Genomic DNA, 27,464 nt, shown 5'->3' on the forward strand with positions numbered 1-27,464 from the left:
TCTTGAAACGATATTAAATTCACCTGCGCGCCAGTATCAAGCTTAAAGGGAATGACAATCTCGTTCACAGTTAAAGGGACAATCCATTCTTTCTTATCTGCACTGCAAAGTTCAATGCAATCCACAAAGAATTCCTCTGTTTGTTTAATAGCATGCACTTTGGTTTCACTTTTCATTTTACAGCATTTGGCAAAGTGATTAAGTCTACCACATTTCATGCAGGTTTTACCATAAGCCGGGCACATTTTAGGATTTTGAGCATTTCCACATCTACTACACATTTCCTTATTAGACTGTGGCTTAGACTGCTTCATTCTTGAGAATGGAGGTTTGCTTGGCTCTGTGTTCTGCACTACATGTACATCAGCATCAACTTCTTTGTGTAACGTTTTGGCTTGAAATTAGTTATTTCTGCAGATCTACACATAGTCACTGCCTTGTCTAGTGTTAGGTCTTGCTCTCTCAGCAGTCTCTCTCTGAGTCCATTATCAGGTATTCCACAGACAATACGATCTCTTCTCAGTGAATCCTTTAAATCACCAAACTCACAGGTTTTACTGAGTGATTGCAGCTCTGTAACATACTGATCAAATCCATCTCCAGACTTCTGATCACATGTGAAAAACTTATATCTTTCACATGTCACATTTTTCCTTGGCACAAAGTAATCTTCAAACTTTTGCATTATAGAAGATAGCACCATATTCTGCCCCTCATCAAACTGAAAACTATTATAAATGTCCAGCACATCCTCTCCTATCACATGGAGGAAAATGGATGCCTTCGTTTAGTAAGGGAGTGTCTACAAATATTAAGCATTCTAATACACTAACATCACACAGTCTAGACCTGATCGCAAGCTGTATGAAAACGCAGCCTAGTGATCAGGTCTGAATTAGAGCCAATATGTCTGTGATCGATGTTTTTCACAGACCTATCTCGCCTGCAGCACAGGCGATGACCAATATATCTGCAGATATATTGGTGCATCGTGCAGTGTATATGGCAGAACTGCTGATCACACGTTCAGTGCATCACCAGGATGGGCCAGGTTATGCTAATGATGTCCTGGAGTCCGCATGGGAGCAGCAGCTTCTGCATTGCAAGACTGGATCACGCTGCCACAAAGCAGAGTCTTCAGAGAATGCAGCAACTTTGGGGGTCATTCAGATCTGATCACTGCTGTGCGTTTTCGCACAGCGGGTGATCAGGTACTAGCTGCGCATGCGTATGCACCGCAATGCACGCGAGCGGCAGTCAACAACAACAGCAGGCATCACCAGTCAGCGATGGGATGGTGTGAAAATTCCATTGCACACTTGCACGGCGAATATACACTGCCCCTGTTGGCAGCGACTATCTGAACACAGAACAGCAAAATTAGCAGCCCAGCGATCAGATCTGAATGACCCACTTTGTCAGGTGAGTTCACAGTCTCGGAAACAGGGGTGGTTGGTGGGTTGGGGGGTTTGCGTATGTGTGCTGTCACCATCAAAGTGGGGCGTATGGAATGCAGGTGCTGTGACCTTTGCAGGGGTGGGGGGGGGGGGTGGGAGTGTGGCTGCAGATGCTGTGACCATTGGTGATTGCGGGGTTGAGGGATACGTGTGGGTGCTTTGACCATCACTGATGTTGTGCATACCGGACAGTACCATCTGGTGTTGCAAGGGGGGAGGAGATTTTGCGAATGCTGTCACCATTAGGAGGGAAGGGCAGAGTGGTGTGAGTACTGTAACCATTTGGGTGTGCTGGTGCTATGACCATCGCTACGGGTGTATATTCTCTTGATTTTAGCAAGGTTTTGACGTACAAAAAGTATCCAGTTTCTAATTGTTAATTATTTAATGTCTCAAAAACACAGGTTAAAATGTATATAAAAATTGTATTTAAAAACTTTTCTTGATACTTAACATAAACATAAAACCACTAAACATCACTATTAAGCAGTTGTATATGCCTACATATAATACATAGGGTGGAATTCAATTGTTGTGCACGACAACTGTCAGTGTCAGGAGCCTGACAGAGCAATTCAATTATTGCTCCATATGGGCGTTCCTTTATGGCTATTAAACGTAGATTGGTGAGTGCGTTATATATATTTGTAGTAATATCCTTTTAGTAAGAAAGCTGGTGACAGCAGCTGTTGCCTATCTAATGCTGGGTACGCACTGGCTGATATATTGGCCATTTGTAGGTGCATCGGGTGTGTACCAGCTATATGTCTGTGAATAATGGGGCAGATGTATTAACCTGGAGAAGGCATAAGGAAGTGATAAACCAGTGATATGTGCAAGGTGATAAAGGCACCAGCCAATCAGATCCTAACTGTTAATTTACATATTGGAGCTGATTGGCTGGTGGCTTTATCACCTTGCACATATCACTGGTTTATCACTTCCTTATGCCTTCTCCAGGTTAATACATCTGCCCCAGTGTCGTTCACAGACATACAATGTCAACTGTCAAGCACATATCTGCAGATATATCAACGCATCATGCTCTGTGTACAGTCAGACGACCACACGTACACATAGGTGTGCGGAGGGGGGGTGCCTGGTGCGCACAGGCACCCTCTAATGTCTGGCACCCCGATCTCACATGCCTGATGCAGCGATCGCCGAGCAGGCTGATTACTGTCCCCTCTGCACTGCACCGTCAGGACTGCATTACTGACCGGACGCCTGGGTTAATCAAGGGTGCCACTGCCACCGGCTTTCAAACTCCCGGCTCCACCTCCATGTACAAAAACAGGGTGATGTGATGTGATTACGTCCTGCTGCTCGCACGCACACCCGCCACATGCCCACCTCTCTCCTTCTATGCTATGCCAACGCCAGCCACTGATGAGGAGCAGCATGCAGCCAGCGTTCCTCTTAGGAAGACAAATTCAATACTGGCAGGTGGTCGGCAGCAGCATTGACACGTCACTCGTTTTTCCAGCAGCAGCAGCAGTACTAGTCTGCGACTGTCAGTGTCAGTGAGTGACTGGCTTGTAAGTAAGCTGCTGCAGCTTGCAGGGGAAAGAGAGGGGGATCCAGACCAGGCTGAGGAAAAGCAGTGTAATTGCAGCGAGTGCCATCAGGGGTGTTTGTCAGATGTTGTGGTGTGCACCAAACAATGTATCTGCTTTATTAGGATTGGTACAAGGGTGGATAATTTATATGTGTTGACCATCAATAGATGGTGCTAGACACGCCCAAAAGGCGGTGCTAGACACACCCCTCCGATGGTGCACCCCCTAATAAAACGTGCTGCGCACGCCAGTGCCCGTACACTTGTTGTAGGGGCTGCCTGTGACAGACATCCCAACTTGGCAGGCACAAGTAAATGCCCGCCAACATTTTCTTGTTATACTGCACAAAAAAGAAATTTGGAGAGGAGTGTACAGCGCTGAAAAAACCCTTAAAATCCGGATAGTGCACTATCCGGATTTTAAGGGTTTTTTCAGCGCTGTACACTCCTCTCCAAATTTCTTTTTTGTGCAGTGTTAACTACAGGTGTTGGTGTATACCTGGGATTGGAGTTGAGCAGCTGATTACCAGCGCTGTGAGGGGGAATAATTTCTGTTTTCATTTTCTTGTTATAGCTGCACTATTAAGTAGTTGAAGGTAGACCCTAGCTATGTCTGTCATAGAGATAGCCACACCCCTTATGTAGACCACACTGGTAACACCCCCAAATCACTAGTCATAGCATCACAGCGCTTGTCACAAATCCTGCCAAGGCACAATATAGGCCATTCAAAAATTTCAGCTCCAGGCCCAGGACCTTAATCTGGCACTGGCGATAATATGCAGGTTTTTGCACTTTACCTGTCCTCTGATACTGTAATATTAATATATAACCCCAGAGAATAGATGGTAACAATTAGTATAATCTTACATGCAGGAAAATAGGGTTTATTTGTACATTTGCTGAATACTGATATATACTGTAGGGACATTTCAAGGGACAGTAACTTCCAGGGAATCAGACAGTATTATTTCTTGCATAACATTTACCACGCCGATTACTTTGGGTCGGAATGAGTTGCCCTTTTTGTCCTTTTTTAGAATGGCACAATGTATAATATTATATTATTATACATTATTGCCCATATTTATCAAGCCTTGGAGAGTGATAAATTGCCTGGTGATAAAGTAACAACCAACCAGCCTCTGTCATTTTTCAAATGCAGCCTGCTGTAACATGGCAGTTAGGAGCTGATTGGCTGGTGCTTTATCACCGTGCAATTTATCACTCTCCAAGGCTTGATAAATCTGGGCCTACTGTATATTGTCAATAAACAATAGTTTTAGGTGTTGGCTTGGGGTGTGGTATGACTCGCCGGCGCTTGGGATCCCGGTGCCCAGCATACCGCCTTTGGAATCTTGACCACCGGAATGCCGGCAGCGGGGCGAGTGCAAAGAGACCCTTGACAGTATACTGGCGGTCGGGATTCCGGCGCCGGTATGCTGAGCGGCGGGATCCCGACAGCCGGTATATAAAGTGCCACCTGTTGGCTTGTATATTATGCTTTGTGCATGATGTCCCCTCTAGTAGACCAGTAAAGCCAGTTCTAGCATTGTTCCTAATATTATATATAACATATAACTTATTTCCTGTTAGGATATTATCTTAGTGATTACAATATATACAGTATTTCAGTCTGTATAAAGTAAACCACAAATACTCATACATGAACACAAGTACCAATACACATATTATTTAGCAATATGAGGTGAGGTATAATATAAAACTTATCACACAGGTTTTTGATAGAGACGAGCGGTTCCCTAGGATATCCAATCCGAACTGAGTTCTGGTTCGGGTCTTCTTGCGGTTTGGAATTTGGATTTGGATTGCCAAAAATTACATGTTTTTAACTATTTTTATCGATTTTATCAATGATTATCAATTTTTTTTAATCATTTTTTTTTGTTTTTTTTTACCAAACCAAAAATTGAATCAAAACACTTGAAGGTGGTTTTGCCCAAACCAGAACATAATGATGACTTAGAACCAAAACCAAAACAAGGGGACCCATGTACATCTCTAGTTTCCGAGGCAAATATCCAGCAAATAACACAGTGATGCTCACATTATAAACATGTTTATTACCTGGCTTCTACTTTCACTCTAAATTCCTTATTATTAATCAGGAAATAGGGATGTTCCGGAACTATCTTTACCTCAAAATTCGGGAGAACTACAAAATAAAAGAGGGTAAACAGGGTCGGTCACAAGAGGAAAAAGGGGAAGAATGAGGTAAATTTCTTCAAATTTTTAAACATTTTTTAGACTGTCCAGAATTTTTGAAAAATTTGTGAGGCTGAACACCCTTTGACCCCCTGAAAATCAGGTACGTGGTCTATAGATCTACTGTGTCTAAGTAGACAGTCAATAGGTCAACACCAAATGTTCGACATGGCCAAAAGGTTGACCTAGCCATTAGGTCGACCTGTAAATGGTCGACAGTGCTTATGGTCAACAGGTACAAAAGATCAACAGGTTCAAATTGTCGTCGTGCCAATGGTCAACACACATATGGTCGACATGGTTTCTCTGACGTCCTAGTGGATGCTGGGGACTCCGAAAGGACCATGGGGAATAGCGGCTCCGCAGGAGACTGGGCACAAAAGTAAAAGCTTTAGGACTACCTGGTGTGCACTGGCTCCTCCCCCTATGACCCTCCTCCAAGTTAGATTTTTGTGCCCGAACGAGAAGGGTGCATACTAAGGGGCTCTCCTGAGCTGCTTAGAGTAAAAGTTTAAAGTAGGTTTTTTATTTTCAGTGAGACCTGCTGGCAACAGGCTCACTGCACCGAGGGACTAAGGGGAGAAGAAGCGAACTCACCTGCGTGCAGAGTGGATTGGGCTTCTTAGGCTACTGGACATTAGCTCCAGAGGGACGATCACAGGCCCAGCCATGGATGGGTCCCAGAGCCGCGCCGCCGGCCCCCTTACAGAGCCAGAAGACTGAAGAGGTCCGGAAAATCTGCGGCAGAAGACGTCCTGTCTTCAATAAGGTAGCGCACAGCACCGCAGCTGTGCGCCATTGCTCTCAGCACACTTCACACTCCGGTCACTGAGGGTGCAGGGCGCTGGGGGGGGGGGGCGCCCTGAGACGCAATAAAAACACCATATATGGCAAAAAATACATCACATATAGCTCCTGGGCTATATGGATGCATTTAACCCCTGCCAATTTTTCCATAAAAAAGCGGGAGAAAGGCCGCCGAGAAGGGGGCGGAGCCTATCTCCTCAGCACACTGGCGCCATTTTTTCCTCACAGCTCCGTTGGAGGAAAGCTCCCTGACTCTCCCCTGCAGTCCTGCACTACAGAAACAGGGTAAAACAAGAGAGGGGGGGCACTAATTTGGCAGATAAATATATACAGCAGCTATATCAGGGAGAAACACTTATATAAGGTTATCCCTGTATATATATAGCGCTCTGGTGTGTGCTGGCAAACTCTCCCTCTGTCTCCCCAAAGGGCTAGTGGGGTCCTGTCCTCTATCAGAGCATTCCCTGTGTGTGTGCTGTGTGTCGGTACGTTGTGTCGACATGTATGAGGAGGAAAATGGTGTGGAGGCGGAGCAATTGCCTGTATTAGTGATGTCACCCCCTAGGGAGTCGACACCTGACTGGATGGTCTTATGGAAGGAATTACGTGATAGTGTCAGCACTTTACAAAAGACTGTTGACGACATGAGACAGCCGGCAAATCAGTTAATACCTGTACAGGCGTCTCAAACACCGTCAGGGGCTCTAAAGCGCCCGTTACCTCAGATGGTCGACACAGACACAGACACTAACTCCAGTGTCGACGGTGAGGAAACAAACGTATTTTCCAGTAGGGCCACACGTTACATGATCACGGCAATGAAGGAGGTTTTGAACATTTCTGATACTACAAGTACCACAAAAAAGGGTATTATGTGGGGTGTGAAAAAACTACCCGTAGTTTTTCCTGAATCAGATGAATTAAATGAGGTGTGTGATGAAGCGTGGGTTTCCCCCGATAAAAAACTGCTAATTTCTAAAAAATTATTGGCATTATACCCTTTCCCGCCAGAGGTTAGGGCGCGTTGGGAAACACCCCCTAGGGTAGATAAGGCGCTCACACGCTTATCAAAACAAGTGGCGTTACCGTCTCCTGATACAGCCGCCCTCAAGGAACCAGCTGATAGGAAGCTGGAAAATATCCTAAAAAGTATATACACACATACTGGTATTATACTGCGACCAGCAATCGCCTCAGCCTGGATGTGCAGTGCTGGGGTGGCTTGGTCGGATTCCCTGACTGAAAATATTGATACCCTGGACAGGGACAATATATTATTGACTATAGAGCATTTAAATGATGCATTTCTATATATGCGAGATGCACAGAGGGATATTTGCACTCTGGCATCAAGAGTAAGTGCGCTGTCCATTTCTGCCAGAAGAGGGTTATGGACGCGACAGTGGTCAGGTGATGCGGATTCCAAACGGCATATGGAAGTATTGCCGTATAAAGGGGAGGAGTTATTTGGGGTCGGTCTATCGGACCTGGTGGCCACGGCAACGGCTGGGAAATCCACCTTTTTACCCCAGGTCACCTCTCAGCAGAAAAAGACACCGTCTTTTCAGGCTCAGTCCTTTCGTCCCCATAAGGGCAAGCGGGCAAAAGGCCACTCATATCTGCCCCGGGGCAGAGGAAGGGGAAAAAGACTGCAGCAGACAGCCTCTTCCCACGAACAGAAGCCCTCCCCCGCTTCTGCCAAGTCCTCAGCATGACGCTGGGGCCTTACAAGCGGACTCAGGCACGGTGGGGGCCCGTCTCAAGAATTTCAGCGCGCAGTGGGCTCACTCGCAAGTGGACCCCTGGATCCTGCAGGTAGTATCTCAGGGGTACAAATTGGAATTCGAGACGTCTCCCCCTCGCCGGTTCCTGAAGTCTGCTTTACCAACGTCTCCCCCCGACAGGGAGGCAGTATTGGAAGCCATTCACAAGCTGTATTCCCAGCAGGTGATAATCAAGGTACCCCTCCTACAACAGGGAAAGGGGTATTATTCCACACTGTTTGTGGTACCGAAGCCGGACGGCTCGGTGAGACCTATTTTAAATCTGAAATCCTTGAACACTTACATACAAAGGTTCAAATTCAAGATGGAATCACTCAGAGCAGTGATAGCGAACCTGGAAGAAGGGGACTATATGGTGTCTCTGGACATCAAGGATGCTTACCTCCATGTCCCAATTTGCCCTTCTCACCAAGGGTACCTCAGGTTTGTGGTACAGAACTGTCACTATCAGTTTCAGACGCTGCCGTTTGGATTGTCCACGGCACCCCGGGTCTTTACCAAGGTAATGGCCGAAATGATGATTCTTCTTCGAAGAAAAGGCGTCTTAATTATCCCTTACTTGGACGATCTCCTGATAAGGGCAAGGTCCAGAGAACAGTTAGAGGTCGGAGTAGCACTATCTCAAGTAGTACTACGACAGCACGGATGGATTCTAAATATTCCAAAATCGCAGCTGATACCGACGACACGTCTGCTGTTCCTAGGGATGATTCTGGACACAGTACAGAAAAAGGTGTTTCTCCCGGAGGAGAAAGCCAGGGAGTTATCCGACCTAGTCAGGAACCTCCTAAAACCAGGCCAAGTGTCAGTGCATCAATGCACAAGGGTCCTGGGAAAAATGGTGGCTTCTTACGAAGCTATTCCATTCGGCAGATTCCACGCAAGAACTTTTCAGTGGGATCTGCTGGACAAATGGTCCGGATCGCATCTTCAAATGCATCAGCGGATAACCCTGTCTCCAAGGACAAGGGTGTCTCTCCTGTGGTGGTTACAGAGTGCTCATCTTCTAGAGGGCCGCAGATTCGGCATTCAGGACTGGGTCCTGGTGACCACGGATGCCAGCCTGAGAGGCTGGGGAGCAGTCACACAGGGAAGAAATTTCCAGGGCTTGTGGTCAAGCATGGAAACGTCACTTCACATAAATATCCTGGAACTAAGGGCCATTTACAATGCCCTAAGTCAGGCAAGGCCTCTGCTTCAGGGTCAGCCAGTGTTGATCCAGTCGGACAACATCACGGCAGTCGCCCACGTAAACAGACAGGGCGGCACAAGAAGCAGGAGGGCAATGACGGAAGTTGCAAGGATTCTTCGCTGGGCGGAAAATCATGTGATAGCACTGTCAGCAGTGTTCATTCCGGGAGTGGACAACTGGGAAGCAGACTTCCTCAGCAGACACGACCTCCACCCGGGGGAGTGGGGACTTCACCCAGAAGTCTTCCACATGATTGTGAACCGTTGGGAAAAACAAAAGGTGGACATGATGGCGTCACGCCTCAACAAAAAACTGGACAGATATTGCGCCAGGTCAAGGGACCCTCAGGCAATAGCTGTGGACGCTCTGGTAACACCGTGGGTGTACCAGTCAGTGTATGTGTTCCCTCCTCTGCCTCTCATACCCAAGGTACTGAGAATCATAAGAAGGAGAGGAGTAAGGACTATACTCGTAGCTCCGGATTGGCCAAGAAGGACTTGGTACCCGGAACTTCAAGAGATGCTCACGGAAGACCCGTGGCCTCTACCTCTAAGAAAGGACCTGCTCCAGAAGGGACCATGTCTGTTCCAAGACTTACCGCGGCTGCGTTTGACGGCATGGCGGTTGAACGCCGGATCCTGAAGGAAAAAGGCATTCCGGATGAAGTCATCCCTACCCTGATCAAAGCCAGGAAGGATGTAACTGTGCAACATTATCACCGTATTTGGCGTAAATATGTTGCGTGGTGTGAGGCCAGGAAGGCCCCTACAGAGGAATTTCAACTGGGTCGTTTCCTGCATTTCCTGCAAACAGGACTGTCTATGGGCCTAAAATTAGGGTCCATTAAGGTTCAAATTTCGGCCCTGTCAATATTCTTCCAAAAAGAACTAGCTTCAGTTCCTGAAGTTCAGATGTTTGTCAAGGGAGTACTGCATATACAGCCTCCTTTTGTGCCTCCAGTGGCACCTTGGGATCTCAATGTAGTTTTGGGGTTCCTAAAATCACATTGGTTTGAACCACTCACCACTGTGGACTTAAAATATCTCACATGGAAAGTGGTAATGCTGTAAGCCCTGGCTTCAGCCAGGCGTGTTTCAGAATTGGCGGCTTTATCCTATAAAAGCCCTTACCTAATTTTTCATACGGACAGGGCAGAATTGAGGACTCGTCCTCAATTTCTCCCTAAGGTGGTTTCAGCATTTCACTTAAACCAGCCTATTGTGGTGCCTGCGGCTACTAGGGACTTGGAGGATTCCAAGTTACTGGACGTAGTCAGGGCCCTGAAAATATATGTTTCCAGGACGGCTGGAGTCAGAAAATCTGACTCGCTGTTTATCCTGTATGCACCCAACAAGCTGGGTGCTCCTGCTTCTAAGCAGACTATTGCTCGTTGGATTTGTAGTACAATTCAGCTTGCACATTCTGTGGCAGGCCTGCCACAGCCAAAATCTGTAAAAGCCCATTCCACAAGGAAAGTGGGCTCATCTTGGGCGGCTGCCCGAGGGGTCTCGGCTTTACAACTTTGCCGAGCAGCTACTTGGTCAGGGGCAAACACGTTTGCTAAATTCTACAAATTTGATACCCTGGCTGAGGAGGACCTGGAGTTCTCTCATTTGGTGCTGCAGAGTCATCCGCACTCTCCCGCCCATTTGGGAGCTTTGGTATAATCCCCATGGTCCTTTCGGAGTCCCCAGCATCCACTAGGACGTCAGAGAAAATAAGAATTTACTTACCGATAATTCTATTTCTCATAGTCCGTAGTGGATGCTGGGCGCCCGTCCCAAGTGCGGATTGTCTGCAATACTTGTACATAATTATTGTTACAAAAATCGGGTTATTATTGTTGTGAGCCATCTTTTCAGAGGCTCCTCTGTTATCATGCTGTTAACTGGGTTCAGATCACAGGTTGTACGGTGTGATTGGTGTGGCTGGTATGAGTCTTACCCGGGATTCAAAATCCTTCCTTATTGTGTATGCTCGTCCGGGCACAGTATCCTAACTGAGGCTTGGAGGAGGGTCATAGGGGGAGGAGCCAGTGCACACCAGGTAGTCCTAAAGCTTTACTTTTGTGCCCAGTCTCCTGCGGAGCCGCTATTCCCCATGGTCCTCACGGAGTTCCCAGCATCCACTACGGACTACGAGAAATAGAATTATCGGTAAGTAAATTCTTATTTTTTTTAAATTTATTTATTAACTTTTTCATATTTTACCATGCACGTGGACTACAATTAATAATAGTGACCTGTGCCGAGCGCAGCGATAGCAGAGCGAGGCACCTTGCCCGTTCGCTAGCCATGTGAGGGGACGCGATACACTAATTGGAGTTCTACTGTGACGGCAAAAACGACACTCAAAAAATAAAAAAGGTGTGTCAACCTTTTTCTGTGATGACCATTTCTCATATTGACCTTTTGTACCTGTGGACCTTTCCAATGTTGACCTTTCAGAGGTCGACCTAATGACCAGATCAACCTTTTGTCCATATCGACCTTTTCACTGTCGACCATTTAGTGTCGGCCTATTGATTGTAGACCTTCTTACTGTAGACCTATTGAACCGTTTCCGAAAATCATGCCTGTGGTGAATGTATTATATGTTTATCTGGCACAACTTGTTCAGTAATTACTGCAGTATTACATTTGCCACTTGACACGTTCTAGCACCGTTCTGTGAATCCAGATTTTTAGAAACTCACCATATTTTCTCACTTCAAATTCTGATGTGAAGTTTGACTCTGGAGCAGTGAGGAAATACGCTGATATTGTCCACACCCCAGCGCTGCAAGAGAAAGAGGTAAAGTGATAGGGGCGGTGATCTCACTAGGGTCTGTTTATTAGCCCTATTCATCACATGGCACCGTGCTGGTCACATGGCACCATGCTTGTCACATGGCACCGTGCTGGTCACATGGCACCGTGCTGGAGATGAAAGCACTATTGGGCGGTAGCACCTATCGCAGGTGAGATTCTCCGGCCTTGCTGGTAATTGTAAAGCATGGAGAAGATTATTGAATAAGGATACAGATGAGTACCACCTCCGACCTGGAATGGTGATAATGGTTAGCCCTAGCCGACACCCCCAGAGGGTTAGGGTAGGGGTTAAATACCCCTGTCCAGTGTCGGGATTCGCACTGCTAGGACGCCGCGGTTGGTCATGTGACCGCCGGCATCCCAGCCGCCGGCATTTCATACCCAACCCGGCTAGACTGCACCACATATAATATATCCAGTGGGAGGATGTGGTGTTACTGGGCCTTACAGCAACATCTCGAGAGGGCCCCACTATACAGCCAGGGCTGCCAAGAGAAATCCTGGGCCCCGGTATATTAACTTTCTGCCCTCCCCCTCTTCCTGGAGGGGAAATGACCACAGCATGCTGGTAGCATGGCCACACATCTTTGGGTGTGTGTCTAGCACATGATACACCCACTCACAGGAGCATGGCATGCCTTCCAGCCAGGGCAGTAGAGAGCCTGTCTGGGCCCAGGAGGCGTGGCCATGCACCCTTAGAAATTTTATTTTTTTATTTTAAGCATTTCCCTGGCCAGCATACAGTCGCCTGTGCAGGTCTGAGAAAAAAAGCTGCTGCTTCCAGGTAAGGGGAGGGGAGGGGGGACCTGGGCCCACTGGGCCCCTCCATCAGACCTGGGCCCAGGTAATTTGTACCCTCCCCCCCCCCCCCCCCCCCCTTCCTCTCTCAGCGCCACTGTATGCAGCACCAGCCGGGAAGCAGAGTGGGGGGCCTGGAGGTCGTCCCAGCATTATCATACTTTCCCATCAAGAACACTTTTTAAGGTAAAGGAGGGCTCACGTTGAGATATCCGGAATTGGAAGTCTGTAGTTCACGACGGCATTCTCAGGAACTCGTTGTATCTTCATCACTTGTAAGCCTTCTGGGTTCTGTGAGTGATCCCGTGTGTAGTGTCAGAGATGGAAGAAGGACAATAGGAAGAGGAGGAAGGAACGTCAATGTACAAATAAGTGACAAATGATGGAAGGGGGAGAATGAGGGAGGGAAATGATCACAGAGACTGCTGGCACCACAGGTGTGGGAGAAATAATGGGGTTACCAGCTCTCACGTATATCATTGTTTTTCATATAACGTCGGCCACATTAATGCCCAAAACCAGTCCAGACATAGAGGGTGTATTTACTAAAGCTTCCAAAATTGAAAAGTGGTGATGTTTTCCAAAGCAACCAATCATATTTTAGCTATCATTTTCTAGGATGCAATAGAGAAATGATAGACAGAATCTGATTGGTTGCTGTGGGCAACATCACCTATTTTCATTCCTAAATGTAAATCTAACTGGGTTCTTCTACACTTACCTGTGGCATTCATGTACCACTGACACGCAAACATACATGTTGTACATAAAGGATTACTCACAGACACTGTGCAAATTATTTGGTCCCCCGTGGGTCTCATCATGTGATCCAGCGTGAACACCCTGATATTAACTGGAGAGATAGGAAACAGATAGCCAAAAATTGGCAAACAAGTCACCAAGCAGAATAGCTAAAAGTACAATTCTATGACTCGGACGTCACAAATACGGGCATATTTATCACAATCCGTATCCCAGATGTGGATGGGATGTGATAAAAACACCCAAACTCGCAATGTGATAATTGAATACATCACAAGGTTATATCAATTATTATAAGCGAGGACAGAGCTTGCGAGAGAACTCCGGTCATCTGATCGCCAGCTTCCAGCTCTGTGACCCCATTACCTGATGACTGCTGTAAACTGAGATGCCAGTTTACATCAGACACCAGATGACCGGGTTACAGTGCAGGAAGCTGACGATCAGATGATCGGAGTCACGGAGGAGCGCACCAGGGTCACCAATCACCGGACCTTGGAGCTTGTGAGTGATTTTTATTTTTATTTTTGTACGGTGATCAGCCTGTAGTCTTATTAAACATACATGGCTGATCACAGGCACCAGCTCCCGACTCTGCTCTACCTGTTAGAGCTGAGAAGGAGTCAGAGACGTGGGGGGGAACCCTGCATGACGCTATCTCAAGATAGCATTATTATCACAAGGCTCCCTCCTGTATTTTTTCACAGTTTATTTTTAGTAATCTGGAAAATGCGATCTGCTTACTAAAAAAATTGAATTAAAGGGCTTGGAGTTGTTTTTCATGAAAACTGCTCCAAAAGTAAATTAATACATTTCAGTGAAACAAATATGTGAAAAGGGTCAGAAAACATCCGTATATTCACATTATTTCAGTACAAATAATATTGATAAAAAGGGCCCATCCCACCTTAGTTTTTGTTGCCCTTTGTTTTTTTATAACAAGTTTTTCATTTGCAGAAAATATCATTAGTTTGCTCATTTCTCCTCATACAATCTGTTCAAAGTGTCCAAGAAAGTGTTTTTTTTTTAAATTGAATGAAGGTGAACTAACAGCACACGTGTGTATTTTTGCTTTCTAATCACCACCAAAAAATACTTTTTGGTTCTTGCTTCGTCAGTAAATACTCCTTTCCAAAACAACAAATAGCCTCATTCTACATGAAGGCTTTCATAATAATGTTTGAATGAAATGCATAAAATGTGTAGGAATAATACGGTAGCTTAACCAAGGGTACCAGTTTGAAAAATAGACAATGTACTACATCAAATGAGAAGACCTCTGTGTTTGTTGATGCCAGGATGGTGGAGATGTGGGAATTAAAACCTCCCATTCCCCGACTTCTACAGTATATGTTGTTATTATGTGCCTAATTCAGACCTGATCTCAGCAGCAAATTTGTTAGCAGATGGGCAAAACCATACCTCCCAACTGTCCCGATTTTTGCGGGACAGTCCCGTTTTTTTGGGGACTGTCCCGCTGTCCCACCCGTGGGCCGCAGTGTCCCGCGGTGGGGGGGGGGGGGCAGTTGGGAGGCTCTGTCTCTCGCTGCCCTGCTTAGCAGAGCAGCGGTGAATAGAAGCTGTGCGTACGCGCACAGCGTTTATTCACTGCAGCCAGAGGGAGAGGGGGCATGCCAGCGGCTCACAGAGCGCTGGGCATGCCCCCTCAGTGACGAAAACGTGGGCGTGGCTCGCGATCGCGGGTCTTCCCGTGAAGCCATGCCCCCTTTTGTTTCAGCCACGCCCCTTAATCAAAAGTTGGGAGGTATGGCAAAACCATGTGCACTGCAGGGGGGTGGGGGGTAGATATAACATGTGCAGAGAGGGTTAGATTTGGTTGGGTTATTTTGTTTCTGTGCAGGGTAAATACTGGCTGCTTTATTTTTACACTGCAATTTAGATTTCAGTTTGAAGTGAACACACCCCACCCAAATCTAACTCTCTCTACACATGTTCTATCTGCCAGCCTTATTTTTAAACAATGGTATCCCTGAACATGTGGGTGCCAGCAGCAGACAGAGCACTTTGAAAGCTCTCTCCCTTATTTCCTGACTTGTAAAAGTTTCTGCAACATTTATCAGGGCCGGGCTTAATGACATCAGGTCCAATGTCATGACATTTTCAAGCCACAACCCACTCCTGGATTCAAGTGACAGTAACTTTAAGAGGGGGGACTTTTAGATAATTCTGCCCTTTCTATTTGAACTGCTGCAGTATTTAGGACAAGTCCCACTTGTCCTTAGCAGCGAAGGAGATAAACTGTTCTCCAGCAATTTAGGAGAGTAAAGTAAAACTGAAAGGTATTGTCAGAGGTAAGCAGTTGAATATGTATGTGATCTTCACAATGCACAGTGTTTGTACTTTTTAGTTGTACATAAATAGAGCATATGGTACATAAACCAGAGGTAGGTACCCTATGTCTATGAAACTACGCAACTTCCAAGGCAATTTTATAGATAAACGTCAGGGCTGCTCTCATTGGCTGCTCATAGTATTCACTAAAAATGTACATATTGCTTACATGGATCATTCATAGGCAGATATGGGTCTGTATACATACCGGCTTCTTTGGGGGTGTATATGCTTTTGTCCGTCTGTATAAAGATGTAGCCTCTCTTGTATGAAACAGGAATGGAGACCACTTTCTGTTGTGAGCCAAAGACTAAACTGCTAACAACCAGCTGAACGTATTGCTGAGTTCTCCTTTTATCCAGCATGCAGGCGGAGGCCATCTTAGGGCTGAGCTAAGGGGACAAAATGGAGGACAGCTTAGAAACATACAGGTTACAAAATGTTTTTTGGGGGGAAGTACACAATAACAAAACACAGGCTCTATTAATGTTAAATAATATGTGAAAATGTGCTAATAAAATTCAGTATAGTTTTGATATCTTGACAATTTTAAGGAGTTTATTCGTCAAGTAATTGAAAATGTCTGTTTCTGCAAGATTAAGGCAAAAATGTGTATCAGGGATATTTATCAATAGGTTACACAGAAACATAGAATGTGACGGCAGATATTAACCATTTGGCCTGTCTAATCTGCCCCTTTTTTAAAGCTGCCATATTGCCATTCCAGTGGGAAATTTACATTGGGCGCCCTGCACCTCACACACTCCATGCAGCACATAACCCCGTGTTGTGCAGCCTGCAGCGGGTCTCACCCTACGCCCTACACCCTACTCTATCCAGCTCATATATTCAGAAAGATGGCGCCAGGTGATAGTACAGACTCTAGTGCGTTACCAAAGCCTTTTCTGCTTCTATGCATTTATCTTCCAATTAGCTGTTCTACCCGTTCTTCTCACGGAAGTGTCTGATTTTCATGGTTGTATATATAAATGAGTTTTACAAATTTGGTAAATCAATAGAGATGTAAATTTGATACGTCATAATGCAGTGGTCTCCAACATTAATTGGGCTGTGAGCTACATTTTGAAAATAAAACCTCTGAAGGAGCTCCCCCCTCCCCCCCAATGCACGTGCATTCCTACGAAAGTGGGTGTGGCCTCATAACTACAAGCAATGCCCCCCCGCGTAGTGCCAGATACACAAATAATGCCCCTCAGCACTGCCAGATACACAAACAATGCCCCCCAGCAGTGCCAGATACACAAATAATGCCCCTCAGCACTGCCAGATACACAAACAATGCCCCCCAGCAGTGCCAGATACAATGCCCCCCCCCCTTCCCGCAGTGTCCGATACAGTGCCCCACACGGTGCTAACCCTTGCTGGCTTCTTCTACTGCCGCCGGTGCTGCTCCTCCTGTATGAGGGACGGAAGGGGAGGAGAGTGCAGTCAGTGCGCGCCTCTCCTGTGATGTCCGGAGAGCGGCTGCGGTGAGGGTGACAGAGTCTCTGGCAGCGGCAAGCATTTAAAATATGGTGCCGATAAGTGAGCCAATCAAAACTCGCGGTCCGGCAGCCAATCAGATGCCGCCACTACCAGTCCATGAGCTTTGATTGGCTGATGACCGGCACCATTTTAAAAATGAAGGGAGGAGGAGTGCCAGTGACTGCCAAAGCCTGTGCGCTATGTGAGCTACCAAAAATACTATGGCGAGCTACCGGTAGCTCGCGAGCTACGGGTTGGAGATCACTGCAATATTAATGCATGGTTCATGTCGTTACCTGAGGAGCACCCGTAGCAGATACGGTAAGAAGTGACAGGACCATTTTTGTGGTTTAATAAATTCTACACACTGGCAGGCCCTGGGACAGGGGGTGCAAAGGGTAACCCTGTACCAGGCCCAAGGCTCTGAGGGGCCCCAAGGTGTAGGTGGCACTAGCAACATAATATAATAATACTTTTACGTTTAAAAACATATTACGCAGGCTGCCGTCACGCCGCACCGGTCCGGCCCGCATATCGATGCATGTAAAAATATGTTTAATAATACAGCGGCGGCCTCTGGCAGCGGCGGTAACTGTAACCCCCCGGTCCCGGCAGTCCCTCTGTCTGACCTGTGACGTGTAGTATGACGCACTAGTCTGTACCTTCCGCCTCCACCGCTGCAGCCCAGAAGGAAAGCTGCACACACTGTATCAGAGGTTCCACACAGCGACAGCCGCTGTCCCTGGCTGTGGTGAGTACGTTTTCCTGGATGATGATCACACATTTACTGTGTGATCATTATTGATATTGTAGCAAAAAAAAACCTTCAAATGTAATCACTTAAACATGCGCAGCTTTCAATCACATACTGTATGTATATATACTGTATGTAAGTGTGTGTGTGTGTGTGTGTGTGTGTGTGTGTGTGTGTGTGTGTGTGTGTGCGATATCGCTAGCGATATCGCACAGTGAAGTCATGCTGTTGCCAGCCGGAGCATGCATCTTTGGACGATGAGTCCAAATTGAGCTGCATGCATGGCTGAGACAGAGGGGCGTTAAAGACCAAGCCGGCGTGCGCATCGGTCATCGACAGCTGCATACACACTGGGCGATATAGTAAACCAGCCACCATTAACCAGGTATATAGAGGGGCTCCCGGGGCACTAGTAACATATGCTTCTTATGAAGCTGGGTGTCTTGAGCCCAGTGAAACGCGTTAGCCCTGCTTGTGACCACTTTGACTCCTAAACCTTTAATTCCTGGATGCTTTTTGGAACTTCTGCACTCCTGTTGGGCCTCCAGCGTTTTGGATACCCAGAGGTTTTACCCTTCAGCCCACACTTTTGCTAATGAATGCTAGGAGACTATCGTGACTGCCTGATCAGGGTCTGGCATACCTTGCTGCAGTTTACTGACCTCCTTTGGACAATAGTGGGAGAGGGTCCTATTCCAGTGTATGATAACTAAGCAGGAGATTATCTAAGTGGCATCATTACCTTGTGTTATGAACACTACTGACTGCATCTATATCTCACTGGGGGTTATAACAATATTTTACATATTTTATATGTGTTTAAATAAATTGATGTGTTAATACAAACCATCCTTCTCTTAGATTTTAATGCAGCAATCTCTGATAAACGTTTTTACTCGATACACCGTATGCCGGTGTACCGGATTTCATTTTTTGGAATATAGCAACCCTAGGGTTTGTGTATAGGTAGCATACAGTACTACTGGAGACTTTCTGTGGACTTCCAGCACCAAACTGCCGACCCAGATAGGTTTAGCCAGTGAAATACCACTGTTAATTAAACTGGCAAATAATAAGGGGTCTATTCATGAAGCAGTGAAAACAGTGGAGAAACAAAAGTTGCCCATGGCAACCAATCTCCCTTACATTTTATAGAATATACTTTATAAAGGCTTCCTTCAAAGCTGATTGGTTGCTACAGTATTAGTAACTTCTCCACTGGTCCTTTCCTCCACTCTCTTCACTTTTTCATGAATAGACCCCTTAGGCTCTTGTGACCCCTTTTCCCCCTGACTTGATGCTGAGCAACCTTGTTGCACCAGGCTACTTTCTAATGGATAAAAAGTGACCCCGCCCCCCCCCCCCCAGTTAGCTTTCAGCCTCCTATCACACAGGCTAATGCAGTATATATGATAGGAGGAGGCTTATAAATAATAAACAAGTCTTTTAATACGTTACACTGCTTACATTTTCTTTATTAGTACTAGGCCACCTTGGGCTTGGGGAGGGGGGCAAAGATTGCTGCTGCTGCTGCTGCTGCTGGGCACGCTCACTGGCTGGACTCCAAATAAGGATCTGCACTGTGAGGCTTAACTTAATAGTCTGGTTGACGGCCATCGCGAACCACAACCTGTGGCGGCCGGACTATTACATTTCGCAATAGCATGATGACATGCATCTCTCGTGCAGGCCACGCTCCATCACATCCAGACTCGCGCACGCGCAGTCCAGATTCTCAACGTGGCAGTAGGGAAAACAGGGTTTTTAGTTAGCTTTGTGGGGCTGCTGGAGTCTTCACAATAAACCAGAAGTCTCCTGCAGGATGCAGGAGGGTAGGCAAGTTTGGCCCAAAGGCAGGTAAAACACCAGCCCCGTACACGGTAAGAACCCGACAGGCTGCCACCAGGGGATACGTTTAATTTACCGTCTGCCGGGATCCCGCCGGTCAGGATACCGACGCCGAAATCCCAGCAGCTGACAATGCCGCCACTCGGAATCCTGGTGCAACAGGGCTATTCCCACTCGTGGATGTCCTGCAGCGAGCCCGCAAGGGGACTCTTAGCGTTCGCCCCGCTGCGGGCATTCTGGCAGGCAGGATGCCGCTGTTGGGATAGTGACAGCCGGCATCCCGCCTGCCGGTAATCCATACCGAACCCACCAGACTGCCATGCTGCCTGACAAATAATACTATTAAACTACAAGTTGTACTCTAAATGTGAAACTCAAAGGCCAGGTATGAATATAACCTTTAGTTTCTATTCCAGCGTGTCTGGTAAACATTGTCATGTCCCACCGAAATTACACTTTGTACCTGGACACAGAGGAGACAGATCATTGCCGGTCAGAGCTGAACATTTACGTTTGTTGGGGCATGGAGCCAGATCTGTTATGTCCGATGTGACCAGAGTGGTGAAAGTAGAGGTTGGTTTAGTAATTCCGCTGCCATGATGTCACTCTCCATCCACCATACACTTGTGCATGAGTGTAGGCTGGAACCCAACACTAAGCTTGCTTTAATGAAGGCACCATTCTGGACAGCTGTACTGTGTCCTCAAGGCACCCTAACAGTCCAGGTTTTAAGGATATCCATGACTGAGCAGTGAGCACAGATCGTAAAAAGAAAACTCACATCATGTTTTTTTTTTATATACGGGCACTACTTAATGGGGCAGAAATAGTTATTTTGTTATTAATGGTTACTGTATGAGTACTTTTTGACTCTGGTAACAATCGACCAGGGGTAACAAAAGGGGCTCACTGCTATTCTGCAGTGGGCTGGAACATTTGGGTGTAGAAGTCCCCCCGAGTTTGGTGATTCTTCCTTTGATGTTTGTTCTTACCTCTATCGTCTGCTTTATGATATAGCCGTTTCCTTTGCTCAGCGTGGCAGTGTGCCGCTTAGAGCATTCCTTATCGTTATTCTGGTTCCGCAAGAACATTTCCGCTTTGACTTCATTGGGAGCCACGGTGGTGTCTGGCCACTCCATCTGCACCCATACATCTTCTCCCAAACCCAGGTGCAGAAGACGAGGAGCAGTAATTAGGAACCTGAGAAGAAGACGGCGAGGGTTAGATAAATACATGTTAGCTCATGTTACATGCCTATTGTCCTTTCTCTGCAAACATGGGGCCTAATTCAGATCTGGTCGCAGCAGCAAATTTGTTAGCTAATGGCAAAACCATGTGCACTGCAGGTGGGGCAGATATAACATGTGCAGAGAGAGTTAGATTTGGGTGGGTTACATTGTTTCTGTGCAAGGTAAATACTGGCTGCTTTATTTTTACACTGCAATTTAGATTTCAGTTTGAACACACTCCACCCAAATCTAACTCTCTCTACACATGTTACATCTGCCCCACCTGCAGTGCACATGGTTTTGCCCATTTGCTAACAAATTTGCTGTTGCGATCAGATCTGAATTAGGCCCAATGTCAACACAGCTCTTTGTTTAGTAATTTCTCTGGTGCCACCCACAAGGCACCTGCATTGTGGAGGTCCACGTACTACCATCAACCTAATGTCCTGAATTCCACTGTACAGTCTTATTCTCAGTATTCTCAGATTTCGATCCAAATGTTTGACCTCCAGTGTTAGTAGGTATGTAGGACGGGGTCCGGTCAGCACACCGCCATTTGGGAAGCCGGCAGTTGAAATACAGACACCGGACTCCTGACACTGGTCGGAATGACGAAGCTGGGATCCCAAAATGGATCAAAATGCCGGCGCTGGAATCCTGACTGCCGCCATCCCAAACGTAAGTATGCCGGGGCTCCTCAGAGTCAGGCTGCCAGGGAGGTTAGAGTTAGTCTGCGGGGGAAGGGTTAGGATTAGGCTGTAGGTGGGGGAAGGTTAGGTTTACGCTGTGGGGAGGAAGGGGGTGAGGATTAGGCACCACCGGGGTGGGTGGGGGTTAGGCTGTTGGGGTGGGAGGGTTAGGTTTAAACACCACCAGGGAGGGTTAAGGTAAGGCTGCGAGGAGCTGGGGGACGGTTAAGGTCAGGCTGCGGGAAGGGAGGCTTAGGGTTAGGGGAGTAGAAGAGGAGGGTTAGCATACTAACTCTAACTACTCTACATACTAACCTCTAACATACTATCCTCTTCTACTCCTCATGCTAAAGAGGAGTAGAAGAGGAGGGTTAGCATACTAACCTCTAACTACTCTACATACTAACTCTAACATACTATCCTCTTCTACTCCTCATACTAAAGAGGAGTAGAAGAGGAGGGTTAGCATACTAACCTCTAACTACTCTACATACTAACCTCTAACATACTATCCTCTTCTACTCCTCATACTAAAGAGGAGTAGAAGAGGAGGGTTAGCATACTAACCTCTAACTACTCTACATACTAACTTCTAACATACTATTCTCTTCTACTCCTCATACTAAAGAGGAGTAGAAGAGGAGGGTTAGCATACTAACCTCTAACTACTCTACATACTAACTCTAACATACTATCCTCTTCTACTCCTCATACTAAAGAGGAGTAGAAGAGGAGGGTTAGCATACTAACCTCTAACTACTCTACATACTAACTCTAACATACTATCCTCTTCTACTCTTCATACTAAAGAGAAGTAGAAGAGGAGGGTTAGCATACTAACCTCTAACTACTCTACATACTAACTTCTAACATACTATCCTCTTCTACTCCTCATACTAAAGAGGAGTATAAGAGGAGGGTTAGCATACTAACCTCTAACTACTCTACATACTAACTTCTAACATACTATTCTCTTCTACTCCTCATACTAAAGAGGAGTAGAAGAGGAGGGTTAGCATACTAACTCTAACTACTCTACATACTAACCTCTAACATACTATCCTCTTCTACTCCTCATGCTAAAGAGGAGTAGAAGAGGAGGGTTAGCATACTAACCTCTAACTACTCTACATACTAACTCTAACATACTATCCTCTTCTACTCCTCATACTAAAGAAGAGTAGAAGAGGAGGGTTAGCATACTAACCTCTAACTACTCTACATACTAACTTCTAACATACTATTCTCTTCTACTCCTCATACTAAAGAGGAGTAGAAGAGGAGGGTTAGCATACTAACCTCTAACTACTCTACATACTAACTCTAACATACTATTCTCTTCTACTCCTCATACTAAAGAGGAGTAGAAGAGGAGGGTTAGCATACTAACCTCTAACTACTCTACATACTAACTTCTAACATACTATTCTCTTCTACTCCTCATACTAAAGAGGAGTAGAAGAGGAGGGTTAGCATACTAACCTCTAACTACTCTACATACTAACTCTAACATACTATCCTCTTCTACTCCTCATACTAAAGAAGAGTAGAAGAGGAGGGTTAGCATACTAACCTCTAACTACTCTACATACTAACTTCTAACATACTATTCTCTTCTACTCCTCATACTAAAGAGGAGTAGAAGAGGAGGGTTAGCATACTAACCTCTAACTACTCTACATACTAACTAACATACTATCCTCTTCTACTCCTCATACTAAAGAGGAGTAGAAGAGGAGGGTTAGCATACTAACCTCTAACTACTCTACATACTAACTCTAACATACTATCCTCTTCTACTCCTCATACTATAGAGGAGTAGAAGAGGAGGGTTAGCATACAAACCTTCCAGGTGTCAGTATCCTGCACTTCGGGATGCCGCTGTCGGTCTTCTGACCGCTGGGATCCTGATACCATCCTTGTAGGACTCCTAAGCACTTGAGACTGTTACACTCTTATATCTATGGCTGTGTCTGGTACGTTGCTTAATGCATGCATGTGAATTTCCCTTATTTCCTATTAGACTGTTAGCTATTGGGAGCAGGGCAATCACTCTATTGGCCAGTTTAGATGCAGATGCTGTACATTTGTGTTCAAAATATTAAATAAATAAAATAAGTGTTGGGTAGGACACATCTGAAGATGCATCTACAGTAGCTGAAACTCAATATTATGGGGTTGATGTATGAAGCAGTGAAAAGAGTGGAGAAGTGGTCCAGTGGAGAAGTTGCCCATGACAACCAATCAGCTTTGAGGAAGCATTTACCAAATACATTCTACAAAAAATAATAAGTAGGTGCTGATCCACTTCTCCACTCTTTTCCCTGCTTTATAAATCCACTCCTGTGTCAGGCCTACTACGTCCAATGTAATGTTTTCTTGTATGTGTCTGACACTCAGCACTTGGGGGTCACTATGAATGGTGGCAGGGACATTCAAAATGTGGGCAAATCATTCCGGGTCCTGCTGAAAGTAGATGAGGGGCCGGAGAACACCTCTTTTTGGGGGTCATTCCGAGTTGATCGCTTGCTTCCGATTTTCGCAGCGCAGCGATCAGGTGAAAAAATGGCATTTAAGCGCATGCGTATGCCCCGCAATGCGCACAAGCGACGTACGGGTACAAAGTCCTTTGTGGTTGTGCTCAGGTTCTAGCGAAGTTTTCAGTCGCACTGACGGCCGCAAGAAGATTGACAGGAAGGGGGCGTTTGTGGGTGTCAACTGACCATTTTCAGGGAGTGTTTACAAAAACGCAGGCGTGTCTGAAAAAACGCAGGCGTGGCTGGGCGTTCGCTGGGCGGGTGTATGATGCCAAATCCGGACACGAATAGGCTGAAGTGATCGCCAGCGCTGAGTAGGTTCAGAGCTACTCTGAAACTGCACAAACTGTTTTTGCAGAGCTCGGCTGCACATGCGTTCGCACTTCTGCTAAGCTAAAATACACTCCCCAGTGGGCGGCGACAATGCATTTGCACGGCTGCTAAAAACTGCTAGCGAGCTATCAACTCGGAATGACCCCCTTTGATCCCACATGCAGGAACTAGAATTGATTTTGCAGCTATCTAAAGAAGCTTTAGGAGATGAGAGTGTTATGTAGGAACCACTCCCGATGTCGCGTGTCACTGTACAGCCGATTTCCCCAAGTAGATCAGTTTTTTATGCATACTCAGTAGTGGTGGGAGAAGCAGTATTATGGGTCTCATTCAGGTTGGATCGCAGTGTGCGACCCAACTGTAAAAAATGCTAAAAAAGATGCGGGAGCATGCGCAGCGTCCGTTTTGCGCATGTGCCTGCATTTTCTGTGGGGAGGGGGGTGCAGAAAATGCGATCGCCTCTGCCTGACAATCAGGCAGAGGCAGTCGCTGGGCAGGGGGGGTTGGCGGGCAATGCTCCATTTCCAGGGAGGAGACGGAGCATTGCAGGGGCGGAGCCGGACAAACGGTGGGAGGTGCGGCGCGAATGTGGGCATGATCGCGGTGGCTGCGTGACATCACACGCAGCCACCGCGATCGGTAAGATGGCAGTGGGTCTCCTGCGGGCGCAGCTAAGCTGCCCCGGCAGGAGGCTACCTTAGTTTCTGCTAACAATTTGCAGAATTTGCTATCCTTACTGAATTAGGCCCTATGTGCACAAATGCCAGTGTAAGTAAATCAATGACATTTACAATAGTGATGCTTGCAACAAAAAACAAAAAAACAAAAACAGTCCCATTGTCCTTATATTGTCGCAACCAGTGGTCGAAGTGGAAATTTTAAAATGGAGGTATGGAAAAATGAAGGTTGCAAGCTCCGGAAAAGGGGGTGTGGTCACTCAAAAGCGGCATGTCCTTCAGTGTAGTTTACCACACCATATACCCCATATGCACATTATGCCCCACAATAGTCGGACCCCTTATACTATCTAGTACTGGTGCCCCTTTCACATTATACCACACAGTATGAGCCGAAATTCACATTATAGCACACGGTATGAGCTGAAATTCACATTATAGCACACAGTATGAGCCAAAATTTACATTATAGCACACAGTATGAGCAGAAATTCACATTATACCACACAGTATGAGCCGAAATTCACATTATAGCACACAGAATGAGCAGAAATTCACATTATACCACACAGTATGAGCCGAAATTCACATTATAGCACACAGAATGAGCAGAAATTCACATTATACCACACAGTATGAGCCGAAATTCACATTATAGCACACAGAATGAGCCGAAATTCACATTATACCACACAGTATGAGCCGAAATTCACATTATAGCTCACAGAATGAGCCGAAATTCACATTATAGCACACGGTATGAGCCGAAATTCACATTATAGCACACGGTATGAGCCGAAATTCACATTATAGCACACAGTATGAGCCAAAATTTACATTATAGCACACGGTATGAGCCGATATTCACATTATAGCACACAGAATTAGCCGAAATTCACATTATCGCACATAGAATGAGCCAAAATTCACATTATAGCACATGGCGGCCGCTCCTGATTGGCTGTCGGTCCGCGGCAGATTTGAAATAGTAGCACCGCGGTCATAGCAGCGAGGGGACTTCAGCGATCAGTGCTCGAAGAAGTGCCGGTATGCCATACCGTTGTATACCAGGCCACTTCGAGCACTGGTCACAACTAAGACATAATCCTGGCTGGGACATGCAGTGTTTTAGGAGAACAATTGGAACGTTTAGATTAAGGAAGGTGGTTTGTCCAAACCCCAACTATGGTTGGTGTAGTGGTTAGCATTACTGCCTAACATACCTGAGGTTATGAGTTTGATTCCTAACCAATATTCTATCTATTTAGAGTTTGTATGTTCTCCCCATATGTTCGTGGATTTCCTCCTGGTGCTTTGATTTCCTCCCACACTCCAGAAACATACTGGTAAGTTCATTAGCTTCTGCTAAACTGAACCACAGTGTGTATGGCTGTGTATCCACGTAGTGGGAATATAGAGTGTAAGCTCCACTGGGGCAGGGACTGGTGTGAATCACAGAAATGTTCTCTGTAAAGCGCTGTGGAATATGTGTGCGCTATATAAATAACTTAATAAACAATAACGACTATAGTATACACATCTCTATCTAGAACTACCACAATGACGAAACCGGTTGTATAAAGCTGTGTTATTGCTAGTATCTATGTTTACACAATTGTACGGCACAATTGTCTATGGATTAACTGTTCACATTCTGCGGTTTCTATTTAACCCTTTGTGGGGGTCTGACCACCTGAAAGGTAGCAGAGAGAGGTGGCTACAGGAATGGCTGTGGCACCGGGGTGCGGTAGGGTATGTGTGTGTGTGTGGGTTGGGGGGGCTGGGGGGTGGACTATACAAGCATTAATAAGGGAACTGGAACTTACGATGGAGTTTGAGCTGAGGCAGCGGCATATACAGACATCCACAGCAAGCAGCGCAGTAGAGGAGATATTGCCATGGTCAGGCACGGGGACAGAATGCTGAGGGGAAGAGAGGAGACAGATAGATAAATGGGAGGATGGGCAGAGATTAGAGACAAACACAAAGTGAGAGGGGAAGGAATAAACATTTAAAACATGTAGGAAGTGAAAGTGCTTTAGAAGAATGCTGAATGTGCCCCTGTTTCCTGACATATATTGTTCTATTTATGTACTTAAAACGCATCAATTACATTTTTTTAAAGGGACAAAATGTTGACTTTAAATTATTTAAATTATTTCTGTT

General features: G+C 46.1%; 1 protein-coding gene across 1 annotated transcript in view; it reads right to left on the bottom strand.

Annotated features, from left to right (window-relative positions):
• LOC134949536 (complement C4-like) overlaps positions 1 to 27,231 on the bottom strand; it is a 198,375-nt gene extending 171,144 nt beyond the window's left edge. The window contains exons 1-7 of the mRNA XM_063938161.1: positions 27,125 to 27,231; positions 20,826 to 21,033; positions 15,955 to 16,138; positions 13,415 to 13,485; positions 12,835 to 12,923; positions 11,720 to 11,802; positions 5,104 to 5,191 (exon numbers count right to left, since the gene is read on the bottom strand). Of these exons, the coding sequence (XP_063794231.1) occupies positions 5,104 to 5,191; positions 11,720 to 11,802; positions 12,835 to 12,923; positions 13,415 to 13,485; positions 15,955 to 16,138; positions 20,826 to 21,033; positions 27,125 to 27,198 (797 nt within the window). The 5' untranslated portion in view covers positions 27,199 to 27,231. The remainder of the gene's footprint in view (positions 1 to 5,103; positions 5,192 to 11,719; positions 11,803 to 12,834; positions 12,924 to 13,414; positions 13,486 to 15,954; positions 16,139 to 20,825; positions 21,034 to 27,124) is intronic.
• Between the last annotated feature and the right edge of the window lie 233 nt (positions 27,232 to 27,464).

The sequence above is a fragment of the Pseudophryne corroboree genome, chromosome 8 (assembly GCF_028390025.1).
Source record: "Pseudophryne corroboree isolate aPseCor3 chromosome 8, aPseCor3.hap2, whole genome shotgun sequence".
Lineage (NCBI taxonomy): Eukaryota > Metazoa > Chordata > Amphibia > Anura > Myobatrachidae > Pseudophryne > Pseudophryne corroboree.